This window comes from Hoplias malabaricus, chromosome 15 (assembly GCF_029633855.1).
Source record: "Hoplias malabaricus isolate fHopMal1 chromosome 15, fHopMal1.hap1, whole genome shotgun sequence".
NCBI classification, from domain to species: domain Eukaryota; kingdom Metazoa; phylum Chordata; class Actinopteri; order Characiformes; family Erythrinidae; genus Hoplias; species Hoplias malabaricus.
Genome location: NC_089814.1, coordinates 16,578,264 through 16,596,853, shown reverse-complemented (window position 1 = coordinate 16,596,853; position 18,590 = coordinate 16,578,264). Strand labels below are relative to the sequence as shown.

Here is an 18,590-nt window from a genome sequence, read left to right as displayed (position 1 = left end):
CTAGAGCACTAAAATAGTGGCACTGTATTTTCTCTCCGAACCTTTTTCGACTTGTACAGTGTGTCCCTGGCCTCCTTTCTCTTGGTACATGAGCAGTCCATGTGACATGGTAAATGAAGCTGGCGGCGAGCAGAGCTCCATTTCCTAATGCCAGATAACGAGGCAGCAGTGAGTTTGGCGGGCCCGCAGCCATGTTACAGGGGGCAGCAAAGGGTTAAAACTCCCTGATAGGGGGAAGGATGGGATCATGAGTGTGAGTCACAGCCGCTGAATCATCGCTCACGATCGTGGCACGAGTGGAAATAACCCAAAGCCTGGCTGACAAATTCTCCCCCATCAACCCCCTAACCTTCAGTTCATATTTATTCATTACTTACTAACCTCATACTCCCTGACCCCAATATTCACTTAATATTAGCTCACTACTTACTAAATCATCCACAGCCATTTGCCATGTTTCTTTTTCTTTTTTGCTTCCTCCTCAGGCTCATGCTCAAAGATGAATCGATATACTAGCGGAAACAGGTTCAAGGCACTAATGCCTCAGCCGGTGCCCTGTTAGATTACAGCAGTGTCCAGCCATCTGTCTCATTCATCTTTCTTACTCCACCCTCCCCTCCTCTCACTTTCATAGCCATCTCAGAACCTAATGTCCTTGTCTAATCTCTCCAAGATTTAAAAAAGCCCAATACAAATGAGCGGCTGCAATTTAGGAACAACTGAGTAATTAGAACCCCATTACCAAGGTCACTCAGAGACAGCCCTCACACAATTCAGCACAGAGACAACAAACACAGAAGCAGACCAGCTTAAAGGAGAAGAGAGAGGGAAGGGGGGAAAAGAAAAAAAAAAAAAAAAGAGAGAAAAAGCCCTGCTTTTGCTGGCCAAAAATGTCTCGATTAGATATCAAAATAATAAAAACAGTAAATAATTATTACAGTAAAGCTTAATAAAGGAATTGTTCCTTTATTCCTTTCCAGACAGAACAGCTATTAAGACCGGTTTATTCATTTTTAGGAGGTATGTGTGAGAAAATCAAGGATGTCCAACACACTTCAGTTTCAAATAGTTAGAAGATATCAAGAATATGATTCAATCCTGAAATATCTATAGGTGTCCCTGCCATCCTTCAACTTTGAAAAAACAACAATATTATGAGTCAAAAAGGATGTGTTGTTGTCAAGAAGCCATTACTGGGTAAAGGACAAACAAAAGACAAGTAAGTAACAATTCAAACAAAGATGCTGCTGGTTTTCTAAGAATAACTGGTAGGCCCCACACATCAATGCCACTGAACATGTTTGGAAATACTTTGATTGTGATACACAAAAGCTGCTATCACTGTCTAGGGCTAAAATTTGAGAAAATCTGCAGATTTCTTTAAACAACTGATTAGTCCTGCCATGACCAATAAAGTCAAGCGATACACACATTAAATATTGAAAACTGTTATGCTATTTTTAGTGGCTGAAGCTTTGGTGTCATTTTCTGATGAACATATTTTTTTGGTCCCTGAGGCCGAAAAATTAATAGCTTAATGGACAATTTGAGAGGAAATTAAATACATCCAGAGTGGCCACTTTTGGACAGAAGTGTAGATGAGGAGCTGGAATACATTCAAAAACACAAGCACAGATAAGAAACAGACTACAGACTCCGCCCCATCTGATTCACTCAGTCAATGGAAATCAATCACCTTCCAACACGCACTCTGAAGACATAGATTTATGCTATATAATAACAGTTTGTGTTCCAGGTAGGAAAGCCCATTGTGGTAGCCTGCTATAATCTGTGACAGGAATGGAGAAGTGTTTAATACAGTCATATTTCACATTGCTCCATTCAAAACCAATATGCACATTCCATTAGGGATCCATAACACATTGCCCTCAAAGCTTTAGAAATTCATCCACTTTTAAATCTTTTAAGGAATTTGGTTGTTAAAATTACATAGATTAAAGACATCTAATTAATATTTAATTTAGATTTTAAGTGTCTAATTTTATAGCTTCCACAGTCATTATGAAAGAGCTATCAATCTTTAAACAAGACAATTAAGGTTGTAAGACATTTTAGGGTTTTTAAATTTATTTATTTTATGTTTTGTTCCTTAATATTAGCTCATTTGAATGTGATGCCAGCAACACATTCTAACAAAGTGGGGATAGGGACATGTTTATGACAATGTTACATCACCTCTTATTTTAACAACAGTCTGTAAATGTTTGAGAACTGAGGAGACCAACTGCTGTAGTTTAGAAAAATAAAATGTTTTCACATTTTTTCTTGTAATAACATCTCAGCTGCTCAACAAACAGATCTGGGTCTACATTTCAGTGTTTTTCATTTCAATGCACCAACTGTTTTATCAGTGGGTGACAGGTCAGGACTAGTTTAGCATGCTCAGACTCTTACTAAGGAGCCACTTCCTCTGCATATAGAGATTTGTCCAGCTTCTTAGCACCTTTTACATAATTAATCATATTAGGTAATTAAAATGATGAAATCCCCAAGTTCATTACTATTTTAAGCAGAGAACAATTATTCTTGAATCGTTGTACTATTTGCTCACATTCTTTTACAGAGCGGCAAACCCATTCCCATCTATATTTCTGAAAGCCTGTCTGAGATGTTCAGATTAACATAGCTTTTTGTAGCATTACATATTTTCATTTCTGTCCCATTTCCTTTTATGGAATGTGTTGCTATCAACAAATTCAACAGAAACATTTATCTTTCAAAAAAATCTATAACATCTCTAAGTTACAACATTATAATTGTCTTTATTTTTCTCAATTATATATAGGGTTTAAGTGATTTGCAAATAAATCTGTGTCCCAGCACCTCCAGAAACAGGGTTTTCAGTTATAGACCAATGATATCTAGCTTGCATCCCATGTGAAATTGTAACTGCCCCATGAGTTAAACAAAACAATCGCGTTTCAGCTGATTGAACATGGCAAGGATTAAATGCAACCAGCCCTGATAAATGTAAACCTCACTCACAGTCATGCTTGCCAACAGTGTGATTTAGCTAAAACAAAGTTTCTGCAAGCACATCTTGTCTGGCAGATGCAGTTACACAAAGTGACTTGAAATACTGGTCACGTTACAATTAAAAGGTAAATGCAGTTTTGCCCAAGGGTTCTTATTGGTGTAGCATGGTTTGGCCACGTGAGCAGTCCCAACTAGGCAACAATTAATGTAAGGAAACACACTGGTGAATTATATCAAATTAAGAAATGATTACCAAGCTTGACTTCTAAAGACAAACAAGGGCTTGGAAGTAAGTCATACCAGAAAGTAATCAAAAGATCCACCAGAACATCCAAGAAACTGCAGCCATTTCAGCCTCTGCTAGTGACCGTATCCATGACAGTAAGCAAGAGATAGGGTAAATATTAAGGAGCCACAAGGCATAAGACTCCTTAAAAAACACAGTAACATTAGTTTCTTGCAAAAATGCACCGAACAATTCAAAGAAACAAGTCAAAACTGAGACTATTTGAACCATAGAGGTTATATTATTTGCTCTAAAGCAAGATCTGCATTTTACAAGAGGAAAATCATATCAACATTAAGACATGCAAGTGATAATGGGAGTGTTTTTCAACCTTGCGATGTGAACTACTATTTGCTACAGGAATTTAGTGCTGTGAGTATTTATGTTCATCTGTTCAAGGGGTGTATTAAAAACATAAGTGGGTTATGAGAAAATCAATGACCCAAAACAGAAAAGCAAATCTGCATCTGAATAGCTGAAAGGAAGCCAAATTAAATGTTCTGGAGTGGTATGAAATCAACAGAGATGGCCAAGAGAAAATGAAGAGTGGCTTTAAATTCCTCCTCAATCTGAAAGGCTGGTATCAACATCACAGGAAATGTTGGTTGAAAATAGTTAGTCACGAAAATGGTCATCAATTTTGAGGCAATTTGCGCGCTGGACATCTTTGCTTTTTCACAGCACTCTAGCTGCACATTCCAATCGAGACAGCCTTTGCAGCATATTAAAAACACATTGGTGAATGCTTGATGTGGTAGGCATAAAGAACACATTACTTTGGACCAAAAAAAAGATTGTTTAGATCATGTGAATGCTACTGTTCATTAAAAATGCCCACAGAAACACTCATCTGGAACATCTGAGATTGGGAAACAAATTTATTGATTCATTTAAAAGGGCTCATTTACATATCACAACCTTCTGTTAGTGCTATCATAAAGGCCAATCTCATGCTGATGATTAACAAACTACATACGGTACATTTTCATATCAATGACAACACAAATGTTTAAGCACAAGCAGCCTTTAATGAATATGAAGCATTACACATTCCTTTAATATTTAATATCTAAATTATGGTTTTACTGCCATGAACACATGAAATGTAAAGGTGCAGCTGTTCTACCCCCATTTCAGAGATAAGCTTGGGTAAATGACTACAATTAAAGCTGCAAGTATAATGCATATGATTTTATCATGATAAGGGAACAGCATATCATAGCTTAGTCTTCTAGTGGTGAGAAATAAAAAAGTCTTATATTGACTCGAGGCAAACAAATTTCCACAGGCTCAATTCTTCTCACTGAAAGTCAGTATTTATGTGCCTTTTTGCTACTTGTATGATTCATAGGGTAAAATGTATATTCATTAATGCAGAACTGTAAGCACAAGCTAGCCTATTTGAAACAGATATTCCACTTCTGACTCTCCATTTCACACTGTAGTTCAGATGCTTGGGGGAGGGTAATAAATAAATAAAACAAAAGCCTGTGGGTCTGACAAGAGCTGAGCTATAAAGTGTATGGAAGTGAGCTATGTTACTAAACTACCAGTGAACACAAATGCTATGCTAGGATCCTCACGGCAGTGTCTATACGACAGCATCTTTGATTCTTCTTTCCTTGTGTGTCAAGTTGGATTTGAAAGCACATAAGCAGATGTATGTCTTTGTTCCACCTTCAGACAAATGGTGTGTCGCAGTAGTGTGCTGCCGTACTCCATTTTGTCTACATGGGAAACTTGAAAAACTTCAAACTTTTTATATATAAAAAAAAAAAAAAAAAAGCAGACAAGTCACTATAGTTAGTGATTAAAAACCAGCAACATTTGCCCTGCGAACATTAATAAATGTGGTTTAGAATCGAGCACAATTTAAACACTTAGCTATTTAGGTGAGTAACAGTCTGAGCTAGCAGAGCAAGGTAGAAGGACATTCTACAAATACCCTTAGCCTACCAAATATTAGAACATGACCGTTACCATGTTGAGAGAGGGTGAAGGTATCAATCGTTACAAATTATTTTGTTAGATGTTTGCAGATTCCATCACACTCGTACTTTGAAATGATTGCCCAAGGCATAGTAGAGCAAAACTGGGTACACATTCCCAGCTCAGTAAGGCTCCTTGTCCAAGACTAACTACTTTCACCTACATCTGTTTGGAACTATAAATAGCTACAAATAAGAACATTTGACCAGTGCTGTAAATATAGTTCCTAGATATTTCTGCAGCCTGTACTTTATCCAAAAACTGCCATTTAGATTTCTGTTAAGTGATTATTTATAAACAACTGAAATTGCAAACATTTTGAGCTATTTATTGATTGTGCTCAGGTCATGTGTTCAGTATTTCAATATTAACAAAAAGTCCTTAAACAAATGGAAAACCAACAAAGCAATTAATTGACAAATCAAATGTCACAAAAGGTAGTGTAACAAAAATAAGACAAATTCAGTTCCAATACATGAAAGACTAACAGAAGGAAAAGACCAACCACTACAAGCAGAAAAAAAGCTACAGTAATTTACATTTTTGCTGTTCCTGTTTTCTGAAGGTCAAAAAATGCCTGTAGGTACAAAATTGCAAGCATTAAAATGACACCACAGAGACAGCTAGCACCTTGCCAACACTCAGGAAAGGACAATGTTTGAGAGATAGCAAACCATGTTAAAAACTTTAAGCTGTTTCCTCTATCTGACAGGGCTATGTTTCAGCTGTCTTGCTTGGTTTATTTACTGTAGTCAGAGCTGATAAACTGTGACATCCAGTTCATATTATTTTCTGTGCATCAGTTAGCCAGCCAGAGCTGAAGTGGATGATTTGCCAGCTGCCAAGTGTCTGCTTGCTTGGCTTGTTGCAATGCAATCGACAACAAACCAGCGACCTCAAACTGATGCAAATCCAACAAATTCTCTGTACATTTTGCCAAAAAACTTTCTCATGCCCCACACACCCCTCCACATATCTGAACAGAACAAAAATAAATACATGAATTAATTTGCTGTTTAAAAAAAAAAAGGGTACTGTGGTATTTCACATTTCCTTGCAACCCACTGTATTTATATATATATATATATTTATTTATTTTTTTTAAGACTTGAGAATGATTACTATAATACTGCAAAACAGCAGATTACCAGGACAAGTTTAGCTGTGTAAGAATTAAATTAGGTGTTGGGGAATGATAAACGTAACATTTTATATTTTCCCAAGGTTTTCTCCTTAGAAACTTGAGGGAAAATATAATTAATTATATCAAGCAATACATATTTATTATGTGGGTATGTTTTTAAAAAAAAAAGGTCTTGGACATGTAAAACAAGAAAGAAAATGCACATGAACATGGTGCTTACAGTCTTTCAGAACTAAAAATCAATATCACAGTGCAACAAATGCGTAAAGATTTGTTGTTAAAATAAATTCAGTCATGAAATCAAATTGCTTTTCTGAGCAAATCTGTACTCAAGGAACACTGCAGGAAAGCCAGTTAGACAGGACTGATTATGCTGTCTTAGTAATGGAACCTGCAGATGATCCGTGTAATATGAGGAGAGCTGAAAAAGATTCATTGTGCTCATTTTAGATGGTGTTTTCTGAACTTGTCAACCCTCAGACTAAAATATGATGCATACTATGAAAACATCTTGAAATATTGTGATGTTATATCGTTGCCATATTGCCTGCACCTACTTCAACATCAGTATGATTTAAACTGTGGGGAATTACTTGATTTACTGAGGCCAGTGTTTGAAGATTTTTGTGCAGCTTTGCACATTCTGCCGGTGCATTATGTAAACTGCTATCCGAGTCTAAATGTGAAATTTATGGACAATATAAATAGAAAATTTTCCAAATTGCACTTCTCTTCCTCATACATATGCAGCTGAGAAGCACAAAACATGGTAATACACAGAAAATGGGTGGAGATATTGGAAGCACAATCACCTGAGCAATCTGAAATGGCCAGTTCTGGCTTTAAAAATAAATAAATTAAAAAGTCGAGTGCTGCTGAGATTTAATTTAACAATAGCAGACACTTGTCAAAGGGAAGCACAAACCTCATTTAAAGAAAAAACAAAAACAAAAACCCACTGACCACTACTGGCATTCAGAAAGGCAGTTTACTCCCAGTTGCCCTAGGGTTGCAGCTTTGTCAAATACATTAGAGCAAAACATTGAGAGAGCGTTCTCATAAATACATTAGACATTGTTCTTTAAAGCGCTTCAATTGCCGTTCAGAAGTTTACAAAACAAACCCATGAACATTCTGGTGCTTCAAAAATGGTCTCCGTCCAAAGATGAATGAGACAGAAATACTGCTTCTAGGACAACAACATGTCAACAACCACAGAAAAACCAGCTGGTAAACACAGACTGGCCCAATGAATCATAAACCACACTTTCTTTGCTAATTTCCATGATATACACATTTTGTTCATTAACACATCCACCTTCTCAAAATACATGAAACCGTAGGTCTGTGGTTGTGATTCAGTTCCCTTACTTTTGATTAAGAGTCTAGCGGCTGCCTGGGGAGTTTAAGAAGAGCTGGGATTTGGGTTAAAAAGAAGCTTTTATTCACTGCTCGTCTTGTAATCTTAGGCTTCCCTTAGGACTGCCTGTCAAAACGGTCATAAAAAATGCACACAATGCCGTCAAACTCACAGGAAAAAAAAACACCTGGGTGAGCTCCAGAGACTCTGCATGCAGGCTTGTGTGGTTTAATTGTCATTCCTTCATATAAACTAATAGTTTACTTGATTTTTAGTTTCCACTTTTTGGGGGAGGACATGTTCAACGTTATTTGCCATCCATGATTTGTGACTAATAAAAGAATTCAAAATTACATTCAATACATTTTAACAACCTCCCTGCACCACTGACTACAGCATCAGTGTAAAATTCATGATCATGCAAATGAAGATCGTGATGGCGAGCCACTGACTGGTGGAACGAGAGAGAGAGAGAGAGAGAGAAACAGAAAACACAGGTTGACAGCAAATAGACAAACAAAACAGGAGACAGAAAGAGAGGTAAAGAGATTATATAATGATTGAAAAAAAAAAAAGATAGACAAGAGACCATGTGGGTGAGAAAAAAAAGAAGGTTGGTTGAGTAGCCCTCCATGTGGCAGAAATCTAAATGTGGGAATGAAAGAGGAAAACAGAATTAAAACAGAATGTATGAGTAATTCAGAGATTCAGTAAGATTGAGAAAGAAAAAGAAAAGAAAAATTATATATATATATATATATGAATATGAGAGAGAGAGAGAGAGAGAGACCTCAAAAGGCCAAAAAGTTAGAAGCAGATATGCAGGGTTTGTCATGATGGATAAATAGGTGCATATGAGATTAGGATCTGTGAAAACATGACAAGAATATAGAGGGTAGACTGCATTTCCCATTACCTCTGCACTCTCAGAGAGAGTCTGAGAGTAATTGATCTTAATTATTGTGACCAACTGAAGGTCATTGCACAGACGGCAGAGACAGAGTGAGAGGAGTGGCCAGCCGCATACAAATACTTTAACTTTCATTTAACGTTGGGGCAGCAAGTAGTGTCACAGCCACACAGCTCCAGGGACCTGAAGGTTGTGGGTTCAAGTCCCGCTCCAGGCGACAGAGGAATTTGGTGTGTTCTCCCAGCTTCCTCCAGGTGTTCCGGTTTCCTCCCACGGTCCAAAAACACATATTGGTAGGTGAATTTTAAAAAAAATTAAATAATAAAAAGGTGGCCATAAGTGTGTCAGTGAATATGTCGCCCTGTGAAGGACAGGCGCCCCCTCCACGGCGTGATCCTGCCTTGCGCCCAGTGACTGCGGGTAGGCTCCGGACCCACCGTGACCCTGAACTGGTTAAGTGGTTACAGATAATGAATGAATAATTGAATTTTACCGTTAACTGTTTCACCAAATACGGCCAGAAAATCCTTCCATAATTCACCCTAAAAAAATCATTTAAAAAAGCGAGTATAGTGGCACATTAGCAGTTTTATCTAATGACATAACCTACAAAAAGAGGAGTATATTTTCTTTATGATGAAATGAGTACTAAATTTCATACCTCTCGTCCACACTCTCAGCTCCTTTTATCTCCCACGTCGCTTATTCGCTCCATGTTTAACTCGAACTCTCTGCGAAACTTTTCCTCAGCATATTAAAAAGAGCAATCTGTAAGATATTTAATGTACTTATAGTCCAGGGTGTGTGATCACAGATTAAGGAAACAGTCAAAGCTAAAGCAGTATATTCTCTTGGAGAAGTCCCCAGTACGAGGCAGAGCTCCTGTGATCCCGCCCTCCGAGGTACAGCCTGTGATCTCGCCTTCTGTCCAACCATTTTACAGTCTAAACCAACCACTGCCAGGTCCACAAACAGTGTCTTGCAGCCATGAAATGACCAAGTGAACAGAGTTAATGTTATATATTACCAGCCCCAAAAAGCCCAGTGCTGTTCTAAAAATCTCCATTACCAGAGATGGAGTAAAATGAGAGGAAATATTGGCCTTGTGTTTGAAAGTTGGAGACAGTTTTGAAGCAGCACTAGCTACAGCACAGAGCCAGAGCTGGCTATTTTTCTCCTGAACTGGTAACAGCAAAGCATTTCGAAAAAAAATATAGAAGTCCAGACGCCCATGTATAGATTAAATGTAGTAAGCCATAGGTTGTGTTTAATATGAGGAAAGTGAGGCATAGCGACGTTTGAAAGGTGTCAGGACTGTGTTTTGTGTTTTATACGAAGAAGGTGAATAACATGACAGGTGTCAATACCATTGTTTGTTTGTTGTAAAGAAATTGATGCAGATTCATGTGTTTTTCCATGGTGTGTTTTAAACAAATTAAGGAATAAGAATTGTGTTTAAAAAGCCTGGAACAGAGGAATCAAACTTGGTAGTACATAAATAAGCGTTTTCCTAGTAGGTAGATGTTTTAGGTGACATGATGTACACTTGGTCATGGGTTTTAAATGGATACAAAGAAATAAAGAGCAAACAAAAAATAGTTTATAAAACCTAGGGCTAGCTTTAGCTTCGCACAGCTCTTTAAGGGGTAAATGAGTATTCAATAAGAATAACAGAAGTAAGACTCAAACGGGACCCATTTAAGGTGAAACTAAGTGCTTGAATACGAAAATTATGAGTAAGAAACAAGGATCTGTCTCCTAAAATGATATTTATTGTTGAAGGGAAAATAACACTAGTCTTGTCTAGTCTAAAATTTGAGGTTTAGACAGAAAATACTTGTAAATGCACAGAAAACAGCAGGGGCCTTCCACTTAGGTAAATGTCTTACAATTGGTTTGTATAATTTAAACTGATGAACTAGAACAGCTGCTTCAAAAATTTCAAAAGCTACAGCACTAGCTTCGGCACTTAAGGTGGAACAGAGAATTCAGGAAGCGATAAGACTTGTAAACAGACCCGTACAAGTTGGAACGAAATGTTTGACTATGAAAATTGTAAATAAGCAAAGTGCTGTAACTGTGAATATGGAAGTGCTGCCTCCTAAATGACATTTATGACGGAGGAAAATCAAAATAACACCAGCCTTGTCTAGTTTAAAGGTTTAACATGGATTTGGACAGTAAAGGCTTGTAAATGCAGGGAAATGGCAGACCCTTTGTCTTTTTCATGTGCAGATAAATGTTGTAGTGAAATTATGAAAACTCTTCTGTGTAAACATGTTGATTATGGCATTCTTCTTGGCTATTATGGTCCACATTTCTTAAACTCATCTCTTGCTTGTTCGTTCACGTCTGTGGAGGGAGGGGGGTGGGGTAGAGGGACCTCTTGACTGTTTTAAAACTGTATTATAGTTCAGATTTTATAAGCTTGATGTCAATATAACAGATTACTCTTAAGAGACTATTTCATAAATCATTCAAATTACAGTGAGATACTATGAAGTAAAGAGTGGTTTCCATGACCCAGTTTGTCGTACGTGTCATACTACATCTCCCTCCCAAAAATACAAGTACTAGCATTAACTGTAGTGATTATTTAAATCGACAGACACTAATTCCATTGTATTATCTTGTATTACACCAATTATGTTATTTGTAATTTAAATATCCATGATTAAAATCTACAGTCTTAAGGGACAATACAATTAATTTGAGAAAACGTGTGATTTGTCTTTTGTTTTTGTTTTTTTTAATGAATCGAAAGCACTGATACACACACCAGCGCACACACCCCAAAAGATATGTGCAGGCACATGCTTCCTTAAAGGCATTACTTCCTTTTAATGTGTTCCACAATGTCACTGTACAGGCCAAACTAACAGTGCTTTTTTCCCCCCCGCTGTATGGACCATACCGCACTTGACTCAGCTCTACTTGGCTCTTATGCTCAGGCAAAGCCGGTACCTGGAATGAGTTGCTTTGGCCCCATCACCTATGCATCCAAACGAGTATAGAAGGCACTAAACATGACGACAAGTAAAGCTTGCAGAGGGCTTACTGGCCATAGAGAGTCCTCTATACAACAAAATACACATTCCGCACAAATTAAGCGTTTGCAAAATCCCTAAGCTACAGTACAACATTTGTTTTATAACTCATAAAGACACTTAAATTTAACGCCAACAATGTGGTTACCAAAGCCTGCATTTCCCTTAAGAGATGGTTTATTGTGACAAGTTTCAACAACCAAAGCACAACCACACACCAAATATAAACAGTGCTCAAAAAACAGGTGAGGAACAAGATCCCAGCAACATTAGTGAAAATATCCCATATTTAATACTGGAGCATATTTAGAGTTCAAGCCTCATCACTGAACTATGTAGAGAGGAGGGAGGAAGAATAAAGGAAGAAAAAAGGAAGGAAAAAAAAATAATAATAAAAATTCTTTCATTAATCGTAATCAGGTGGCGCAGCAGGTAGTGTTGCAGTCACACAGCTCCAGGGACCTGGAGGTTGTGGGTTCGATTCCCGCTCCGGGTGACTGCCTGTGAGGAGTTTGGCGTGTACTCCCTGTGTCTGCGTGGGTTTCCTCCGGGTGCTCTGGTTTCCTCCCACAGTCCAAATAACACACGTTGGTAGGTGGATTGGTGACTCAAAAGTGTCCGTAGGTGTGAGTGAATATGTGTGTGTGTGTGTGTGTGTTGCCCTGTGAAGGACTGGTATTCCCGCCTTGCGCCCAATGATTCCAGGCAGGCTCTGGACCCACCGCAATCCTGAACTCGATAAGCGGTTACAGATAATGAATGAATGAATGAATAAATAATCGTAATCATTGTAAAATGTACAATTAATCATGATATTGATTTGCACTCATTTGGCCAGCACTACTAAAAACGCAAATATTTTAGAGGCTATACACCGATCCCTGACTACAAAAAATATAATTTTGATATGGTGTGACAATTTGTGCTTAAAATTAGAAAAGAAATTTGAAAGGAAAGGAAAAAAGACAGAGCAAAGCACACAAGAGTGCTTGATCAAATGGTGAAGGAGTTCCAATTTTATGAGGTACTCTTCCTCTGAATGAATTAATAAATGGTTAAAAATATCAGACTGCAGTAATATTGATATTAAAAAGTAGATAAATAACACATTTAAATTCCAGGTTTATTTTACTGAGTTGGAAACTGACTTTGGAGCACATCTCAGCTCAGTGTTTATTTTAAAAATAAATAAATAAAATAAAAAGTAAATAAAAAAGCTGCTTCTACATCTGTCTGGAGTGGTAGGGTAGGGTTAAAAGTAGAAAGGCTAGTGTGTAAGAGCAGGACATACAAGCTGCACTGCTAGTTCAAGGTCTAGAAGGCATGTCCGTAACAGTCCTATGCACTTGCTGGGCCTCAGACTCGGTTGCCATGGAATGCCAATTGCAGTCTGACAGCTTCAATTTCAGGTGACAAGACAGACATCTATAATGAATGAAGCCCTATTGCCTCTGCATGAGTTGCCATCGCCAGTTGACTCACTGGAGTGGAACAAGTAACAGAGGCCAAAGAAAAAGAAAATCCTCTAGAAAGGTCAGATCTGCACACGTGAAGGTGAACATGGACCGTTTCATATAATTCTACAAATGTACATGACTTTTCATTTAAACCTTTCATATACAATGACTTTTCCCCTTTCTACTAAGTCAACATCTCAACGGCATACTCCCACAGATCAATTATGCAGCGCATTCTCAATACCTGAAATACACATGGCAACATCTCCCATCACACTTCTAGTTAAACATCTGCCTCAGAGTGAACACAGATGCCTGAGCCAAAACTGCCTACTCTATTTCTGCCAGTTTGTTTCAACACATGAGGAAGAGGACTCTTGTGCATAGTACTGAAAGGTTAGAAGGAAGATATTTATATCCATGTGCTCTTATTGTTTCCTTTGACACCCCCTCATTCTAGACTCTGCCTCAGACCTACTTCTGTCCCCATCTTCTCCCTTCTGCTAGGAATTAAGGAAGACAATAGAAACAAAATGTGCATCATTTCGCCATCTCTTTCTTGCAATCACTGCAATTTAATAAAGAATCTCAATGGCAGACAGATCAAATTTTTCGAATACACGTAGAGAGTAAATAAAATCTTTTATATATTTAAAAAAGTTACTGTTTTGGAAATGCATGTTCCTCTTTGGACAGAAACAGTATATTCCTTATGGCCCTGTTCTGTTTTGCAGAAAGAATATTTTTAAACAGGTTTATTAAGCTGTGCCATATGAAGATTTGATCATCACAAGAATTTACAAGATTTCTGTGATTTCATCATTATGTTATTGATCAGCACATTTGAACTCCATATCAAACAGCTAAACCTTATTATTATAGTAAGATACAACAAGAATCATAAGGCTCACTGACTGACTGTGTGAAAAACATTAATCTGAAACTCATTACATGTTCGTTAGCTTTAAATGGGGGTTCTGAATGTCTGGAAAATCTTGTTCCCAGAATGTAAATGTCAGGCACAGAGGTGTGCAGTGAGATGCTGAGCTGGATGAGGTGGTCCCTGGCTTAGCTTTTACAGGCTGTGTGTGAGTGTCTCTAGGTTTTACTCACTCTGTGACCTCTTCTGTGACTGTGTGTTCAACCTGGAGACGGGAATTGACTTCGATGAAGTAGTGTTTTCCATGTTTATCCACTAGGAACTCCACTGTACCTGCATTTTCATAGCCAACCTGAGAGAGAGAGAGAGAGAGAGAGAGAGAAGATTTGAGACTAGTTCTCTACCACACACTGGTTAAAGTCATGAAATATTTCAGATTGTTCTCTGGAGATCATTTACTGAACAACAAAACTAAATGAAGATTTTCACGACACCATTACATTCCTCTGATAATGGCCAGAGCACTGGTCCCAGCAGCACTGCTAAAAACGTCCAGTTTATTTCAACCAAATGACAAACAGACCTAATCTAGTTTTATGCTTTCAAAGAAAATATCAGGAGGTCCTGGATTTTTATTAGCAGTAAAAAAATAAAAAAAATATTATTGGTCCTAGAAGGTAATGACATGATTAAACATTTAGAGCTGACCTTTAAAACGGCCGGCTGGCTAGGAGTATGATCATGAGCCAGAGCGAGGGAAAGAGACTGTGTGAGCAAGAGAGAGAGAGAGAGAGAGAGAGAGAGAGAGAGAGAGGCACTCCGACTTACAGCAGGTAATCTGTTAGCATGCCATTTCTTCTCATGGGGGGGAAGAAAAAGAAAAAGAAAAAAAAAAACAAAAAAAAACCCACACATGGTCCCTAGCAGGAGAGGCTATAATCTGCCAACTTCCAAATTTTACACAGATCTGATCCAATTCATCTGAGGCAAAGGGTTAGTGTGGCTGTGCTGGCTGGTCTCAGCAGGAGTGCACCTTCAGATCCACTCATCACATGCCTCACTCACTTCAAGCTCACAATAAGCACTCATTTAAATCATAGACAGATCCACTGTCATTTAAAGGAAATCCAACCATCAGGGTGGCCTAGGTCACAACATACACAAAAATAATGCTTAGTGTATCATCATCAATAACTGATAGATGTTTTAACACTGCATTGTGATATACGATATACTGTGTACCACTACAATATTAAAAGAGAATGTGGGTATGCAAGCAAAATTGACTACGGTTTTACCTAAATAGATTTGGTCACTTACAATTTGCAATATGAACACTGCATAAATAAAACGGCACTAATCTACTTTGGCCCCCCGTATGAAATATTTTAATTAATCTCCTAGCACCACATAGTCTACGTGCACAACAGCTTCACACAAAAAACACAATTCACCATGTGCTCTTTTCTTTTGGACAGAAACTAGTAGATTACCAAGCACTCACCATTCATTCACCCACTCCCCTGTGCTACACTCACTCAGATCATTTCTAATGAAAGAAGAAAGGTGGTTAAAACTAGTGTGTCAGTTTGTGGCAATGCACTGCAAAATGACATTAATATGTTGTAGAGTTCCCACTGAAAAGAACCAAGTTACAAGGTATTTCTTGATTCTCTAAGCTAATTTACATAATTTTATTTCCATTCCCCATGTGTAGTCAATTGGACATAATTTATGCATTCTGTTTACACTGGTCTATACTTGTGGCTAGAAGTCCCATTTACATCTAGCTCTACTATGCCTTAAGGAGCATCATTTTTTTTATAGTCTTTGAAAATGTAACATATATAATGTGCAGCTCATTATCGGCAGTAAACTGATCTGTCAAGAATGATGCTGAGAAAACTGGATATATATATATATATATATATATATATATATATATATATATATATATATGCTGGATAACGTTCCTGAAATCGAAATGCTGGCACCACAACTAGAAAACAGGGTCAAATGCCTGACTAACAGGCTATTTCAGCCTCAAAAATCAATAAACAAGTAAACAGACAGGAAGTCAACAGCACAGGAAACAAGGAGGAGACATAGAAAGGATTATAGTAAGAGAGAGCCAGACTGGCCAAGATTTGTCACAATATCACATTTAAATCTGCAACAACAAAAGTAGCAGAATTATTAAGAAGTGTGATTAAAAAGAAAGTTTTACAAATGGTGCTTTTCCACTGCAGGGAATCTACATGATTCTCCTCGACTAGGAATGGCCCTTTGGCTTTTCCACTGGCCAAATCTGGTACTGGGCGGGTTTTCAGTCCCAGCTCACTCCAGGTTCCAAACATACCGAGTAGGTGACGTGTAAATCTTGCAGAGCGCTGATTGGCCAGAGAGACATGTCAATCACCATGCAAAGCAGTGCTCGTTCAAATCAAACACAAACATGCCTCTTGTAAAATCTCTTAAGTTACAGCTCGTAACTTTACCTCAAGGTATTTCAAAGAGGTTTATATGCTCATTGAGCCAATGGCCAGCGAAAACTTCCAAGGAAAGCCAAATGTGCAACAACTGATCTGTGAGAGCTGGGGCGCAGAACCGTGTTCAGTCCAAAAAACAAAAGCCACACACTGAGTAAACAGTGCCTATCTTTACCACCACCTTTGTTGTGGTTTTCAAAGCCAATGATTCTTGTTAGAAACAGGGTTTTGCAATGTCTCCGGGTTCCATTTCCAGTGGAAAAGAGCCGAGTGTAGTTGAGTTGTGTAGAGCCAGACTTGTCCCAAATTTGACCCTGTTGCTTTCATTAGATCAAATGTACCACATATGCGACTAATTTTCATGAAACTATATTAATCAAAACCTTGCCCAGATGAACAAAAAACAGTGTTTTGTATCATTTGTTATGTTGAGATAATGATATTTTCTCACATAATTACTATATGGATTTCTCAACCCAGGGTGAAAAAGTAAAGTCTGAAAGCACACACGCTGATTTAGTAAAAAGGGCAGATTGATTCAATAGGTATGTAAATGGAGAGGTCTAATGATGAGAAGAGAAAAGGAGGGAGCGAGGAGGACAGATGGCATTCCGCTGAGGGGAATGAAAAGGGGGATGGGGGTGAGGGAAATGAGTAATTACAAGTTTCACAGCTTGATACAATTTGTAATTACTTCACAGCACCACAGCAGAAACATTGCTGGATGATGTGCTACACTCCAAAGTCATGGGAGGCCACATGTAATGGTGCTTAACCATGAATGAAGAAATAGGTGCTGGAACGAGACAGACAGATAGCAACAGACACCATCCGATAGTTGAAAATACTTGAATAGATAATGAATATGTAGTCTCTATCTGATTAAAAACACCTAAAAAAAAATCTCCAAAATCAAACTTCTTAGGCACAGGAAAAGACAATAAAAACAGTAAAAATAAACCCTTTATTTATTTATAAGACAACACTTTATACCATTACAGCTCAGAAATGTAAAAATACCTTTATTGGGAAGCATGTCCAAAAGTTTCATATGGTGTGCATTGTATTGTGTGTATAGCAAATATTGGAAAATACAGATTTCTTTGTGGATTCCAACAAGCCACGTCCAACTCCCTATAACCACAGCCTGCAGAATATTGTCCTAAAACACAGCTGCTATGAATCCATGTATTAGCAAAGGCAGAGTCTATTATTATTATTATTCTTGATCGAAATCAGCATATTTAACCCCTTATCGCGATTAATTATAGCCACGCTGGTCTAATATTTCCTGTGAGTAAACGAACACAAACAGTACCAAGAGAAGGCAGTGGGGGGTGGGTGGGGAAAGATGCACGGTTTTGATGAACAAGTCTAGCAGCCAATGAAGATACATGTTAAAAAATTATTTTTCAGTTTTTAATTATTTTGATATTAGCTGATATAAACAGACAGAGAATAATGGCCACATTTAACACGTAAAAAAGTGAAAACCGCTAAAAATGAAGATATGTTTTTAAATCGGACAGCGCACACACTATAAAAAAAGGCAGAAATTCATATAGAAAAACACCTCTCAATAACGTTTTTTCTCTTTTTTCTGCGTAATGTATTACAAAAGCAAGAGGAAAGGATGTGGACCAGGAACAAAGTGTAGTGACGGATTCATGTCAAGGCTGCCATCTGCAAGCTGTGTTCAAGACTTTCAGAGGAATACATCTGTCTCCATAGCAACTAATATTGCAAAAAAACAAAACTAAGACTTACACAGAGAGGTCTCCCCACAACTGCATCCCAGTTAACACCGTTTAATTCTGAGCCTTTGTTTATTTTTTGGCCACTTGGAATGATTAAAAAAAAAAAGTAAATAATGACAAATTTTAGTTGCATCCATTTCCTTTGACAAGACAGACTATTCATCTTTCTGGCACAACAGCGACAAACACTGCAATTTGAGGCTTTAATGTGAACAGTTAAAAAAATAATAATAAAATAAAAAATAGGGGAAGGGGGAAATGGGGGTGAAAACAT

General features: G+C 37.8%; 1 protein-coding gene across 2 annotated transcripts in view; it reads right to left on the bottom strand.

Annotated features, from left to right (window-relative positions):
• The window catches only part of pcxa (pyruvate carboxylase a), a 172,607-nt gene that overhangs the window by 127,549 nt on the left and 26,468 nt on the right, over nt 1–18,590 (bottom strand). For both annotated transcript variants that reach the window (XM_066645625.1, XM_066645627.1), the window contains exon 8: nt 14,304–14,422. In XM_066645625.1, coding sequence (XP_066501722.1) covers nt 14,304–14,422 — 119 coding nt within the window. The remainder of the gene's footprint in view (nt 1–14,303; nt 14,423–18,590) is intronic.